Here is a 14,606-nt window from a genome sequence, read left to right on the forward strand (position 1 = left end):
TATGCCACAATACTGTAGCCTATCAGACAAGGTATTCACAGCAAGTAACATCTCAAAACCAATGATGATTATTGGGGTTGTGTTTATTAATGAAGCCTCAGCCTTCAAATAAAAACAAAAAATGTACAATGCCATAAAATACAAATAATGAAATGTCACTGGCTACAGAAACCCCAAATTACACAAACTTGAAATTATAAAACATATAGTTACTATACCAGGGGTCTCCAACCTTTTTGTGTGCGAGGGCTACCTCAAGGGATAAAATAATCTAGAAGGAATTTTTATTTGTTATACTCCAATATTTATTATACATAACATGGTGAAGCTTTTTTACTTTTCACCATCATATGGGAAATAATACAATATCTTGATATTCTGGTTAAAAAAAAAACAATTCCTGAAACATTATGAAAATATTTATTGATTTTTTTGTTGATTTTCTATAAACCTATTGTATGTTATCAAAAACAGTAGCCCAAACATTTAGTATAAATATAAATAAATTAAAAAAAAAAATGAAAAAAATAAACTGCCATAACTTCTAAACAAAACATTACTGCATTAGGCCTACATTTAATACATTTATACATGACTATATTAATATAACAGCATTTTAAATATGAATACAGGCACATTTCTGCCAAAAAAGTTTGTTTTACTAAAGTTAATTCATAAGTTTTGGTGTGAAATGTCTTCTAGCTGGTTTGTTCTCGGAACAATGTTTCGCCTGTTTTTTTTTGTTTTAGTTTTTTTTGCGTCAATATGTTGAGAATATCAGCGCTGTTTCATCTGGCTTTTTACAAGCTTAAATCACATAGTCATTTGTGGGTTTATAATAGAGATAGAGAATTCTGCGCTGAATTTAAATGCTTCTCAGTGGATCGCGCAGCTCTGTGTAATAGCCTAATGTTCGCGTGATCGAGATCAGCCCGCACAGCTGCTTTGTCCGCGATCGCTGTTTTTTGGGCCGAGCTAATAATGCGCTGCTCAGATCAAACAAGTTTTGTTCCGGGTAATTTTGTAGAGGCAAAAGTTCAAATTGAAACGTTTAGTTGAAAAGGTCGCAAAATGATAGGCTACCATTTAGTTGAAGTCTGGAGCCCCGACGGCAAGTTGGGGCTATTTATAGAATGTGTTTAGCGGGCAACTCACAGGCACCACGTTGGAGACCACTGCTATTCAAATATAATGTAAGCAAATTTAAAAGTGCAGCCTTATAAAACTAACTTTCTGTCAGTGGCTATAGGCCGACTCTTCTTCCTCAGTTGTTGTTTTTTTACACGTAGCATATAAGTGATCGTATTAGTGCCCCTGCTGTTGGCTGTTCATATTGCTTTATTTGACTTTTTTTTTTTGTGCCGACGGCCCTCGGTTGGACGGCCGTTCTGGACTTTTCCAGAACGCACAGATTGTCAGTCCGTCCCTGCCCTCAGACCTCACACTCATTGCAATTGACCCTTCACAGGGAGTTTGATTGACAGGCGATTTGACCTATCATAATCCGCCATCCGCCAAATCCGCCATTTTTGTCCGACAAAGCAGTGAGGAGAGTTAGTAGATTAACGTTGGAGGATTTGAACTTGTGAAAACGGTGTACTGACGTCTTTCCGCGGTTAAAACAACATTCCTTCTGATGTTCAATCATGTTTATTTGATGCTATAAATGAACTAGAAGGAAGAGATGATCGATTCACGAGCAGCTTTAACTTAGCGATCTGTCACAACACATTTAAGAGCCACAAAACGCTATTTATTGTTTAAATTTCGTTAAAAAATGACCAAATTTGAAAGTTGAGACTTTGTTTCATATCAAAAGTAACCTGGTCTGTCCTGTCTGTCACCAGTGACCGTTCGCAAAGACCCGCCCCCTTTAGTTACTGTTGCTATGTCCAATAAGCCACGCCTCTCTCACACACACATGTTCTCACGCAGTGAAACACACATCGCAGAGCAGAGAGGACACTGACAACACACTCATACACAGGACAGACCAGCTTACTTTTGATATGAAACAAAGTCTCAACTTTCAAATTTGGTCATTTTATAAAAGAAATTTAAACAATAAATACCGTTTTGTGGCTCTTATTTGTGGTATACTTCACCGCTGGAAAGATTAAAGGGATAGTTCACCCAAAAATGAAAATTCTGTCATCATTTACTCTCCCTCAAGTTGTTCCAAACCTGTATGAGTTTCTTTGTTCTGCTGAACACAAAGGAAGATATTTGGAAGAATGTTTTAATCAAACAGATCTAGGTCCCCATTGACTACCATAGTAGGAAAAAATATATACTATATATATACTATATACTATATAATATATATAGTCTTCTGTTTATTCAGATACAGCGATACGGGTTTCCTGGAATGATGTGTGTTATCGTACTTCTGCAGCGGGGCATGTGTGTGTGTGTGTGTGTGTGTGTGTGTGAGTGACGCCCTCTGGTGTTCAGATGGATATGTGGTGTGTGTGTGTGTGTGTGTGTGTGAGATGCCCTCTGGTGTTCAGATGGATATGTGGTGTGTGTGTGTGTGTGTGTGTGTGTGTGTGTGTGTGTGTGAGTGTGTGTGAGACGCCCTCTGGTGTTCAGATGGATATGTGGTGTGTGTGTGTGTGTGTGTGTGTGTGTGAGACGCCCTCTGGTGTTCAGATGGATATGTGGTGTGTGTGTGTGTGAGTGTGTGTGAGACGCCCTCTGGTGTTCAGATGGATATGTGATGTGTGTGTGTGAGATGCCCCTCTGGTGTTCAGATGGATATGTGGTGTGTTTGTGTGTGTGTGTGTGTGTGTGTGTGTGTGAGACGCCCTCTGGTGTTCAGATGGATATGTGGTGTGTGTGTGTGTGTGTGTGTGTGTGTGTGTGTGTGTGTGTGTGTGTGTGTGAGAGTGTGTGTGAGACGCCCTCTGGTGTTCAGATGGATATGTGGTGTGTGTTTGTGTGTGTGTGTGTGTGAGAGACGCCCTCTGGTGTTCAGATGGATATGTGGTGTGTGTGTGTGTGTGTGTGAGAGACGCCCTCTGGTGTTCAGATGGATATGTGGTGTGTGTGTGTGTGTGTGTGTGTGAGAGAGACGCCCTCTGGTGTTCAGATGGATATGTGGTGTGTGTGTGTGTGTGTGTGTGAGAGACGCCCTCTGGTGTTCAGATGGATATGTGGTGTGAGTGTGTGTGAGACGCCCTCTGGTGTTCAGATGGATATGTGGTGTGTGTGTGTGTGTGTGTGTGTGTGAGAGACACCTTCTGGTGTTCAGATGGATATGTGGTGTGTGTGAGACGCCCTCTGGTGTTCGGGATGAAACAGCGTTTACTACCGATCAGCCGTTCTTGCACTGACAAACTGCGCATAAAATAATCACAGGCTTTGCCAAATCGTGTGCGGTTTCATTGCGATTAATCGTGTAGCGCTAGTTCCTGTGGGTCCAGACAGCAACATAGTGTCGGCCCAGATCCGGCCCACATCTGGTAAGTGTGGAATCCACGTGAACCATGTATGTGGGCCGGATCTGGGCCGACACTATGTTGCTGTCTGGGAAAAGTCTTAAAGGGGTGGTTGATTATGATTTCACTTCTCTAACTTTAGTTAGTGTGTAATGTTGCTGTTTGAGCATAAACAACATCTGCAAAGTTACAACGCTCAAAGTTCAAAGCAAAGGGAGATATTTGCTTTTAAAGAAATCGCTTTTTAAGGACTACAACAAACGGCTGGTAGAGACTACACCACATTCCTCCCGGGTTAGTGACATCACCAACCCTAGAATTTACATAAACCCCGCCCCCTGAACAAGATTTATAGATTATCAAGACAGAATATGCTAATCAATGACTAGAAGATAACTACACATCAGCTTCATAAATTCATCAACTAACCATTCAGAAATGTCCTGTTGCTTCTACATGTTGTCACTTCTTCTTAAATCTCTCCATCATTGTCTGACTCCGGTTTGAACATAAAAGGCTGAAAATTTTTGAAATGTTCAGTGCATGTGTGTGTGAGGTAAATGGACACAAGCTCTTGAAGCTCCGCCCCCTGTGCCGGGAGCAGCAGCTCATTTATATTTAAAGGAACAGACACAAAACGGTGTGTTTTTGCTCACCCTCAAAAAGTGACAATTTTAACATGCTATATAAAAATATCTGTGGGGTATTTTGAGCTAAAACTTCACACACACACACACTCTGAGGACATCAGAGACTTATTTTACATCTTGTGAAAAGGGCATTATACCACCCCTTTAAATTGAGTGTTTTTTATTTAAGGTCATATAGAGATCAGGTAATCTGAGCATCTCTCTCCCTGTTTCACCCTCAGACCAGGACATTTTTTTTATATAACTCTGATTGTGTTCGTCTGAAAGAAGAATGTCATATACACCTAGGATGGCTTGAGGGCGAGTAAATCATGGGCTAATTTTCATTTTTGGGTGAACTATCCCTTTAATAAAGGGTTATAAAATCTCTCTCTCTTTCTCTCTCTCTCTCTCTCTCTCTCTCTCTCTCTCTCTCTCTCTCTCTCTCCAGCTGTTTTGAGTTCACTCCGTCTGCTCAGCACCTCCACATCAATCCTTTCAGATCCCAGTCTGGTTCCCGAACAGGCCATCCAGGCTGTCAGTCACGGACATTCATCCCTCGGCTACAACCAATGACATTCATCCCTCGGCTACAACCAATGACATTCATCCCTCATCCCTCGGCTACAACCAATGACATTCATCCCTCATCCCTCGGCTACAACCAATGACATTCATCCCTCGGCTACAACCAATGACATTCATCCCTCGGCTACAACCAATGACATTCATCCCTCGGCAACCAATGACAGCACGCTTTCAAACCCGCAGCCAATCATTCGACCCTCATGTTCATCCAATCACAGCAGCAACGACCAATCACAATGTACTCTCTCACAAATGCAGCCAATGATGCTCTTTCCCACAAATATACAAGTGCTTATTGATGGTAAATGGTTTAGTTGTCTGTTCTTTTCATTATTTATAGGAAAACAGAAGCTGATCGGAATTGATGCGTTTTTCATGTGCCGTTTAATGCCTTATTTTTGAAGACACTGCATAGTTTCTTCTGTTGATGTTATTGCTCTGTAATTCTCAAAATATCAATGAATGTGAGTGTTTTACAGTAGAACGTTCTGTGCCTTGTTTACATGTCATTTCAGCTTTTGTCTTGTTGGTCTTTTCAACAAAGTGTGAATTTCCCTCAAGGAATAAATGTAAGGTTTGACTGTGATGGCTTTAGTGTTTGATGGCGCTTTGCACACACACACTGTCCCACAACTTTATTTAAAGCATCAGAGGCACTTTTTTGTTTTATTTTTTGGTGAGATCTATTAGATGAACCGCTATCTAGCATACAGTTGAACTATCATGAAAAGTAACGAGATTTAATATCTATACCCAGACATTTCAATGAAATGTAAATGCAATTTTAAAACATAAGAAATAACAATTTGTTCCCTAGACATTAGACAATTATTTCATTACATTTTCTTAATTTTTTAATGAATTGAGTATTAATTGTGAGTGAGTGTGTGTGTTTGTGTGTGGAGATATATATATATATATATATATAGCCTATAAATTGTATACGTGTCCGTATATGAATGTGTGTGTGTGTGTTTGTGTATATATATATATATATATTGTGTGTCTGTATATGAATGTGTGTTTCTTTATGCATTTTTGTGTCTTTGTGTGTGTGTGTGTGTGTGTGTGTGTGTGTTTCTTTGTGTGTGTGTGTGTGTGTTTATATGTGTGGGTGTGTCTGTATTTGTGTGTGTCTTTATGTGTGGGTGTGTCTGTATTTGTGTGTGTGTGTGTGTGTGTGTGTGTGTGTCTTTCTGTGTGTTTCATTGTGTGTCTGTTTGTGTGTGTGTTTGTCTTTCTGTTTCTTTGTGTGTGTGTGTGTGTGTGTGTGTGTGTGTGTGTGTGTGTGTGTGTGTGTGTGTGTGTGCGTGTGTGTGTCTTTCTGTGTGTTTCATTGTGTGTCTGTTTGTGTGTGTGTTTGTCTTTCTGTGTGTGTGAGTGACACAAAATGACATGTGTCCAGAAATGTGTCTGTGGTAACCGTACCTCACCAGGTGTCGCTAGTGAGTTCACACTTTCATACTCGTCTTTCCTTCATCACATATTATAAACGCCTTTAACTTACTCTTCTATGAATTGTTATTGTTATTGTCATTACTTAATCAGCCTGTTTTAGGTTCCCTCCGATTCTTTTTTTTTTTTTTATGTGATGGAGAGTTATTCGTCTTGAAATGAGTCAGTATTGCAGTTGCGCCTCCCGGCCGCTGGGTATCGCTGTGTCTGACGCGCTTCGCTGGAATCGTCCCGTTCTCGGTCGCTGTCCAGCACTGAACATTCAGCACTGCGCGCGGAGGACAGCTCCCGATCCTCAGAGGAACACACACACACCAAACCACCGCAAAACCAGAGGAACACACACACCAGACCACCGCAGAATCGCATCCTCATCCACAACACCAACCGGTAAGATTATTCACCAGATACTTGCAAAAATAGCGCAGGAACAACACGAGAGTGCGCGTGAGCATCAAACACACACACACACGACGCTATAAGCGCTTAATGTGATTAAACGCGATTACTATCAACGCCGATTCTTTTGTCCTTTATGTACTCTGTGTATGTGTCTGTGTAAATCAAACACAAACTCGTGACATTTAATAACATTTCCCTCTTTAACGACCGTCTTTCGGTCATAATAATACGTGTTTGAAATGAACGATGACGTATAACGTTAGTAGTTTACGTTTTTCCTAAAAAAGTATTGATTTTAAATGACATGATCTCGATATTTGGATCAAATAAAGGTCCGATGAATGCGTGTCATTAGAGATCTGACCCGAGCCACAGAGAAGCAACATCCAGTAAGACATGATTCTGTGTCATTTATAATTATCAATCATAACAAAAGCGGGTTACACTTTATTTTTATGTGACGTAGTTACATTATAACTAGTCAAATAACCACTGCGTAATATTAATTAACTACACGCACTTATAGATTTACGGTTAGGGTTTTGGTTTAGGGTTAGTAACTTGTAATTATGCATAATTTACTGTTATTACTATAGTACGTACATGTGGTCACGTGTGACTACGACACCTCAAAATAAAGTGTTACCCAAAATCTATCAAGAACTATTTGTATATTATCACTATTATGTACCAATTCAAGTATAGGTTCAAGTACTTTTATTAATTTCGCATTGTCTTGCCATACTTTGCTGTATTTATGTTGCAACATGAGTTATGCTAAGCTATGTAATGCAAAATTATCTTGTAGAGCTTCTCATATTTATGCATCATTATATTCGGATGCTAAATGAATGATGTGTAATATGGACGTGGTGTTTCTGGAATAGATGATGTGTGTGTGTGTGTGTGTTGAAGGCAGTGATTGACAGCTCCACACACACCCTCTCCTGAAGAGCTGTACCCCGTCTTTACTCAGGGGTCACCGCCTCAGAGAGAGACTCTTAATGCAGGGTTAGTTATCCAGCGCTGGCTGTCAGTAATTCCCAGGGTGGCGTTTTATTCTGCATATCCGCAGTTATGTAGATTTATTTCAGCGTGTTCAACTGAATATATTGTGCAGGAAGAATGTGTTTCTCCTGAAAAGGCTGTAGAAATGACATGGACGGTGCAGATCTGGTGTTTCAGGGGCTTTAGCTCTGCAAACCTAATAAGAGCTTATTATTATTTGATAATGCATTAAAATACTAATGTGACCCTGGATCACGTCACCAGTCTCGAGTCGCACGGGTTTATCTGTGGCAATAGCCAACAATACATTGCATGGGTCAAAATTATAGATTTTTCTTTTATGCCAAAAATCATTAGGATATTAAGTAAAGATCATGTTCCATGAAGATATTTTGTAAATTTCCTACCGTAAATATATAAAACATTTATTTCTGTGAGTGAATGCAGCACAATCGCCAACATAAATTAACAACTTTAAAGGAGATTTTCTCAATGTTTTGATTTTTTTTGCACCCTCAGATTCCAGATTTTCAATAGTTGTATCTCGGTCAAATATTGTCCTATCCTAACAAACCACACATCAATGGAAATCAATTTCATAAAATTGCTCCATGTGACTTTTTTTGAGGTCTTTTTGACTGGTTTTGAGGTCACATATGTTTTCTGGAGTTCTGTTTCTGATCCGCTGTCTGAGTGAAAATAGTGAACGGTCTAAAAATATTGCCTGAGATATTTAAGACTGTATTGGAAAAAAAAGAAAGAAAAAAAAGTGCAATGTTTGCGGAGTCTTTTCTTTTCTTTTGGGCTGCAGCCATGTGACAGTATACATCTGAGATCAGTTTCTTGTGTGTGTGTGTGTGTGTGTGTGTGTTTGTAAATGTTGAGAGTCTCTGAAAGTAATTCCAGTAAAATGTAAGTGGTGCTTCCTTGTGCAAAACTCACCAGCGGATCATCAAGAGTGTTAGTATCAGTGGACCGTCTGCTTAAAGCTACAATATGTCATTTTTTCACCACTAGGGGTCGCTAACCTCTTACAATAACAAAGGCGTATGTTGATGACGCATAAGCGGAATTATGAAACTTGCTGAATTACTGACGGATCTTATAATGTTTATGGATGAGTGAATACACTGATGTTTTTAACATGACTGTGGAATAAAGCAGGGTGCGAGTGCTAATGAGAGACAGATATCAGCGCCACACGCGAGTCCCGCGGAGATAAAGAGATGAGGACATATAATTCTACCAAACTAACTTACCCGCTAGTGCTGAATAATATTCGCACAGGTCAGTTTATTAGACGAATGAAACTTGTGAGGTAACGCAGCGCTGTTTCACTCGCTCTACACTATCACACTAAACTGCATTTGAGTGTGTTAACGTTATAATGTTATTCTGTGTGTTAGTTTGTCTGTAAGAGACTAGCAGATCAACATTAGAATAACATACTGATCATATTCTAACATTTCATCATGTTGAGCTATATAACGTTGATTAGTTTTATGTACATTTGCGCGTCTCTGTCGAGTGGAAGTTAGCCGCGGACGCTAGCTCTCGGCATCTCGAAAACGCCACGCTGATATTGATCCTCGTTTTAGTTCTCCTTCTGTCTCCTTCTGTCTCCGTCTGCTTGCCATGGTCCATAATGTTTGAACGAAACAACAACAGCGTGAGCGTGCCGCTAGACGTAACGCAGTCGTCCACGTCTGTCGCCATGGTTACTACGGCAGTATGAGCGAATAACACGGATATTACGTCATTAACAGGCGACTAACAAGTGAACAGGGACGAGCCATTATTTAAAATTGGAATTTCCCTGAAATTAAAAATCTTTGGGAACTTTTGGGATGTTGTAAGTACACAACTGCAGGAAATGTAATTTTTGGATATTTTATTACAAAAATCTTACATATTATAGCTTTAATATCCGCTAACACTTTATTTTGATGCTCCGACGTACTATAAGTGAGTTTTCACCTGCATGTCAGCTATCTCTCATTAGAGCATTAGAGGAGTGTTGGGTTAGAGAACTGGTTCCCAGAGGCATTTCACACTCGTTTAACACTCGTCCATGTTGATTGCCGATCATAGATCAGAAGTGTTTGGCAGACGAGTTTCTCTTTTGTAAATTCGGGCTACAAATGTTTGCCTGATGACTGAAACAGTGTGTTTGCGCCATAGACTGTAAAAAAGATTTGAGATTTAAACAACTACATTCTCGCCTGAAAAACTCTTAAAACTACATTTCATGATACAGAAACAGTAGTATTATATTTCAACTGTGTTAAAAAATGGCGCTTCTTATGTTGTCATTCTCCTTGGCGCAGCCTAAGCTGTCAATCAAGCTGTCAATCAAAGTTAACCACGCCCTTATTGTCATACATTTTATATCTAAATACGATCTAAACTAACGAGTTAGAAAAAAATTCACCCCCCTCACAGTTGTCAGGCACTCGGAAGCTGTCGAAAAATACAATAAAAGTCCATGGGACCAACCTGTAAAAACATGAATTTATGCTGTGAAAACGGACATTTTAACATGGGGGCTATGGACATTTGCTCCCTTTTGGGACCTCCCTCTAGCGGATTTTCGATGTATTGCAGTTTTTCGCACTTCCGGGTAGGCTTCATTTTTCAGACTAGAATGTTGCCGCTTGGTTTGCGCCCCCTAGAGGCCGCGTGACCTCATTAATATTCGTAGATATTCACGTTTTGATCTGAAATATCTGCATATTGACAGCTTCTGAAATACAAACACTTATGCATACATAGAATAAACCTGTTTATGAATTGCATGGATTGCAATAAAGGATTTACACAAATAAAGCTTATTTATAAAATTAACATGTTTAGATTTAGAGGCTGATTTTGCATTGATTATCATTGTTTAGATCATGCTAGAATATATCATTCTGCAAGCAAAAAAACAAACACATCTTTCTCCATTGATGGTCTTTTATTCATATTAATTGCTAATGTTTCATTATATTAGCTATATTAATATATGTTTCACCTATTCTCTTAAAAATGGGCTCTTAAAGCAACTGGTGTAAAGATGAAGTCGAAAAAGTGCACACTATATGTATGAAGGCCAGCGAAAACAAACGCGAGGTAGTGTGTTATATCTAAATCCAGGTTTCTCTCTCTCACACCAGTTTTTTCTTTCTTTTCTCCCTCCATTTTATCAAAACTTTCTCTCCTTATTCTCTCTTCTGTCATTCCACTGAAGGGCACACAGATCCTCAGGGGGCTGGTTAACCTGCGTGTGTGTGTGTGTGTGTGTGTGTGTGTGTGTGTGTGTGTGTGTGCGTGCATGCGTGTGTGTGTGTGTGTTCCAGCATATGTCCTCTAACTGCACATTGGAGTGTGTGTAATGCTAAATGGGAACGTTGACTCTCAGCAGACTCGCATTTTTCTGTCTATTTATTTGCAGAATTTCACAGCAGAGTTCGTCTATAAACACCATTACAGAACAACAGTAGATTAGCAGAGATGCATGTAGACCTTTTGCAATTTCCGACTTCATTTCCAGGCGGTCTGAGTAAAAACCTGAGAATATTAACCATGCGTTTTACCATACACACGCTGCAGTCATCACAGTCATAACGTGGCGCTGAAGGGTCACGGATATGGACTAGTAGTGTGTGTCTTTGCATTAGTTAACATGAACTAGCAATGAAAGCGTTTGGTTACACTTTATTTAGATGGTCCACTTTAGACATTCTACTAACTCTCATTAGAGTATTGATAAGCATTTATTAATCGTATGCTAATTTCAGCATTAATTAATCATATTAATCATTAACATATCAATAACATTAATCACATATTAAATCAAAAGTTGCATATGTTAATATTATTTAATGGACCTGAGCTAACATGAACCAACAATGAACAGTTGTATTTTTATTAACTAATGTTAACAAACACTAATAAATATTGTAACAAATGTAATGCTTTAACTAACGGGAACTTATTGTAAAGTGTCTCCGAGTTTACATCTCGCAATTCTGACTTTTTAACTCAGAATTGCGTGATATAAAGTTACAATAGCGAGAAAAAAAGTAAGAATTGCGAGTTTATTTCTCGCAATTGTGAGTTTAGATCTCACAATTCTGACTATTTTTCTCAGAATTGGATGTTTATATCTTGCAATTCTGACTTTATAACATGCAATTGCGTGTTATAAAGTCAGAATTGCGTGATAGAAACTCGCAATTGCGAGAAAAAAAGGTCAGATTTGCGAGTTTATTTTATATCTCGCAATTGTGAGTTAAAAAAGTCGCATTTATTTTTTAAAATGTTTTATTCTGTGGCGGAAAGAATCTTCCATATTTCTCTGATCGCTAGATATAACCAACTGAATATTAAATGATGCTTATTTCTCAGCAGAAATGCAATCATAAGTGTGTGTTTCTAGTGTTGAATCTCATAGTGGAGACATCGTTAATTATCCATTAAATTCACACTGAAGTATAAATGCTTTTAATGTTTGCAGAAAGTGCGTTTTTCATAATGGGAGCTGGAGCTTCAAAAAGATTAATAGCACCATAAAAGCATTATAAAATTTGTTCAATGTCATACAATACTTTAATTTATTCATTATAATCATTATTCACTGAGGTGTTTGACATCACTGACGTTTACTACAGCGGACGGAGAAGGAAATAATCATTTACATTTTTATTATATTACTTCATAAAACTTGGAATATGGGGTTATAAGACACTTTTTGCAGCATTTTTTGCAGCTCGACAGCCCTAAACCTCTTTTATTATTATTATTATTATTATTATTATTATTATTATTAAATGTAAATGAGCATTCTTCTGTTCATACGGGTTTGGAGTGTATTCTAGGTTTTCTACACTGATCTCAGGGTTCAAAGAGCCTATCAGACACAATGTGCCAAATCCACTTTCAATCAGAATATAAACGGAATCTTTTGAGTCACATCAAAGACAAAGTTCATTTCTAAACTAACATCATGTGATCTGTTCTGAGTGCTTTGGGCTCAACATCATGAAATATTATTCAGTCTGCATTTATTTAATCTGTGCAACACAAAATAAGATATGTTTGTGTGTTTTTTGTTTTGTTTTTGCCAAAAATATCTTCTTTTCTGTATAAATGCATACAGGTTTGGAAGGACATATGAGGAAGAGTAAATTATGACTCAATTTCCCTTTAAAATAAACTATTATTGTTCTAATAAAAATATGATTATTTTTTTAATTATTTTAAAATATGTGTAAACAGTATTTATATTGTTTAATAATATTAATATTCTTAAAATAAAAGATTACTATTGTTTACATTTGTAAAAAATAATAATAATATTAATCAATAATATTAATATTGTTGTAATAAAAAAAAAATATTATTTTATAATAATGATGTTATAGTAAAAAAATAAAATATTGTGTCTTGTTGTTTGGATATGGATGTTCTTATTTAGATTTAAAGGGGTTTTTAATATCCTTTATAATTTTTGCCATTATTTTTCATGACTCTTTTCTGACCCTTAGAATTAATCAGGCTTTTTTTTTTTTGCAACTGTAATTAACCAAGCGTAACCATAACTCAATCCTACATTAGGGTTATTAAAAGTGCGATAGGCGATAACTTATTTAAATAATGCGATATGTGATTCGATGATGCTTAAAGCGTGTGAAATAAACTTAATTATCTTTAAAATATATTTAAAATTATATAACCTACATGTGTTTCACATTCGTCTTGTGACAATAAAACATCCCTACAGCTTCTGAAAGTGAACAGCAGTGTTTTACTGAAACATAAGAAGTGTTATTTTAACATCAGTGGGGTTTAGGGTTCAGGTTATCCTACATTAGGGTTATTTAACAACAGAAACTGAATAATCAAATGTAAAAATAAAACACTGCTTAGTTTTCACTGTATGAATTAAATATATCCTGATTCTTATTAAAGCTACAAAAGTTATTCAGCCGAGAGCAGCGAGAGATTTTCTCTTTGTCTTTAGTTCATGACCCGTTATTGCAAGCCGTTGCGATATGCATATCGTGATATATACATTTGCGATATCTCGATAATTTCAATATATTGTGCAGCCCTAACTCTGAGTGAGTCTCTCAGACTGGTTTTCTGAATCACTTGAGTCGACTGGTTCAGGTGTTCACGGTGTCTCTGGTGTTTCTCAAAAGCTTCATATTCCATGGTTTTGCCACGATGATCTCAGCTCATGATTCTGTAGAGAAACACAGCGCTGGTCTGACGGAGAGAGCAGATGAAAGCGCATTATTGAAGGCATGAGGGAAGATGAAATGAAAAACTGTGTTTGAAGCTGCGCTGCTCATGCGTTTGTCCACAGAGACAGCTGAGGACTCGTTCCCTTGCTGACCTTTCCATCCTCGGCTGCTTCTGACTGACTTCACAGTCGCTTCTAATGTCTCTAGCATCAGCGACATCAAAATACAGCCGATTTACATTCTTCTTCATGCATGTTCCTGGTGTTGTTGTGCGAGGAAGCTTGTTTCACGCCACAGTAAAACATTTTAAAAGATCAGTGCACATTTTTATCTCACAATTGTGAGTTTACATCTCGCAATTCTGACTTTATTTCTCAGAATTGCGTGTTATAAAGTCAGAATTACATGATTTAAGTCGTAATTGCGTGTTATAAAGTCAGAATTACATGATTTAAGTCGTAATTGCGTGTTATGAAGTCAGAATTGCGAGATTTAAACATGCAGTTCTGAGAAAAATGTCAGAATTGAGAGTTTATTTCACGCAATTGCGAGTTTAGGCTATATCTCAAAATTCTGACTTTATAACTCGCAATTAGTCGCACTGACTTTATAGTCGCAATTGCGTGTTATAAAGTCAGAATTGCGACTTTATATCATGCAATTCTAAGATAAAAAGTCTGAATTGTGAGATGTGAGAATTGAAGTCGTTATTACCTTTTTTATTTTTTATTCTATGGCGGAAACAAGCTTCCATAGTTGCTGTTCATGATTCATCAGTGCAAAAAATATCATATTCAGTCATTCTTAAAAATAAAAGTTCCTTATTGGCATTGATGGTTCAATGAAGAACTTTT

The 14,606-nt window shown here is 37.8% G+C and overlaps 2 protein-coding genes across 5 annotated transcripts in view; both read left to right on the plus strand.

Moving 5' to 3' along the window:
- mlxipl (MLX interacting protein like) overlaps positions 1-5,243 on the plus strand; it is a 47,247-nt gene extending 42,004 nt beyond the window's left edge. For all 3 annotated transcript variants that reach the window (XR_014606308.1, XM_084115101.1, XM_084115100.1), the window contains exon 17: positions 4,521-5,243. Coding sequence is in view for 2 of the 3 variants with exons in the window: in XM_084115101.1 (XP_083971227.1) it covers positions 4,521-4,645 (125 nt within the window). In the remaining variant the exon portion in view is untranslated. The remainder of the gene's footprint in view (positions 1-4,520) is intronic.
- Positions 5,244-6,055: 812 nt separating this feature from the next.
- Positions 6,056-14,606, plus strand: part of srrm3 (serine/arginine repetitive matrix 3) — a 102,589-nt gene continuing 94,038 nt past the window's right edge. The window contains exon 1 of one of the 2 annotated variants that reach the window (XM_084115109.1): positions 6,056-6,502. The gene's annotated coding sequence lies outside the window, so the exon portion shown is untranslated. The remainder of the gene's footprint in view (positions 6,503-14,606) is intronic. The other variant, XM_084115108.1, reaches the window with a different exon arrangement.

This window comes from Abramis brama (assembly GCF_963993115.1).
Source record: "Abramis brama genome assembly, chromosome: 5".
NCBI classification, from domain to species: domain Eukaryota; kingdom Metazoa; phylum Chordata; class Actinopteri; order Cypriniformes; family Leuciscidae; genus Abramis; species Abramis brama.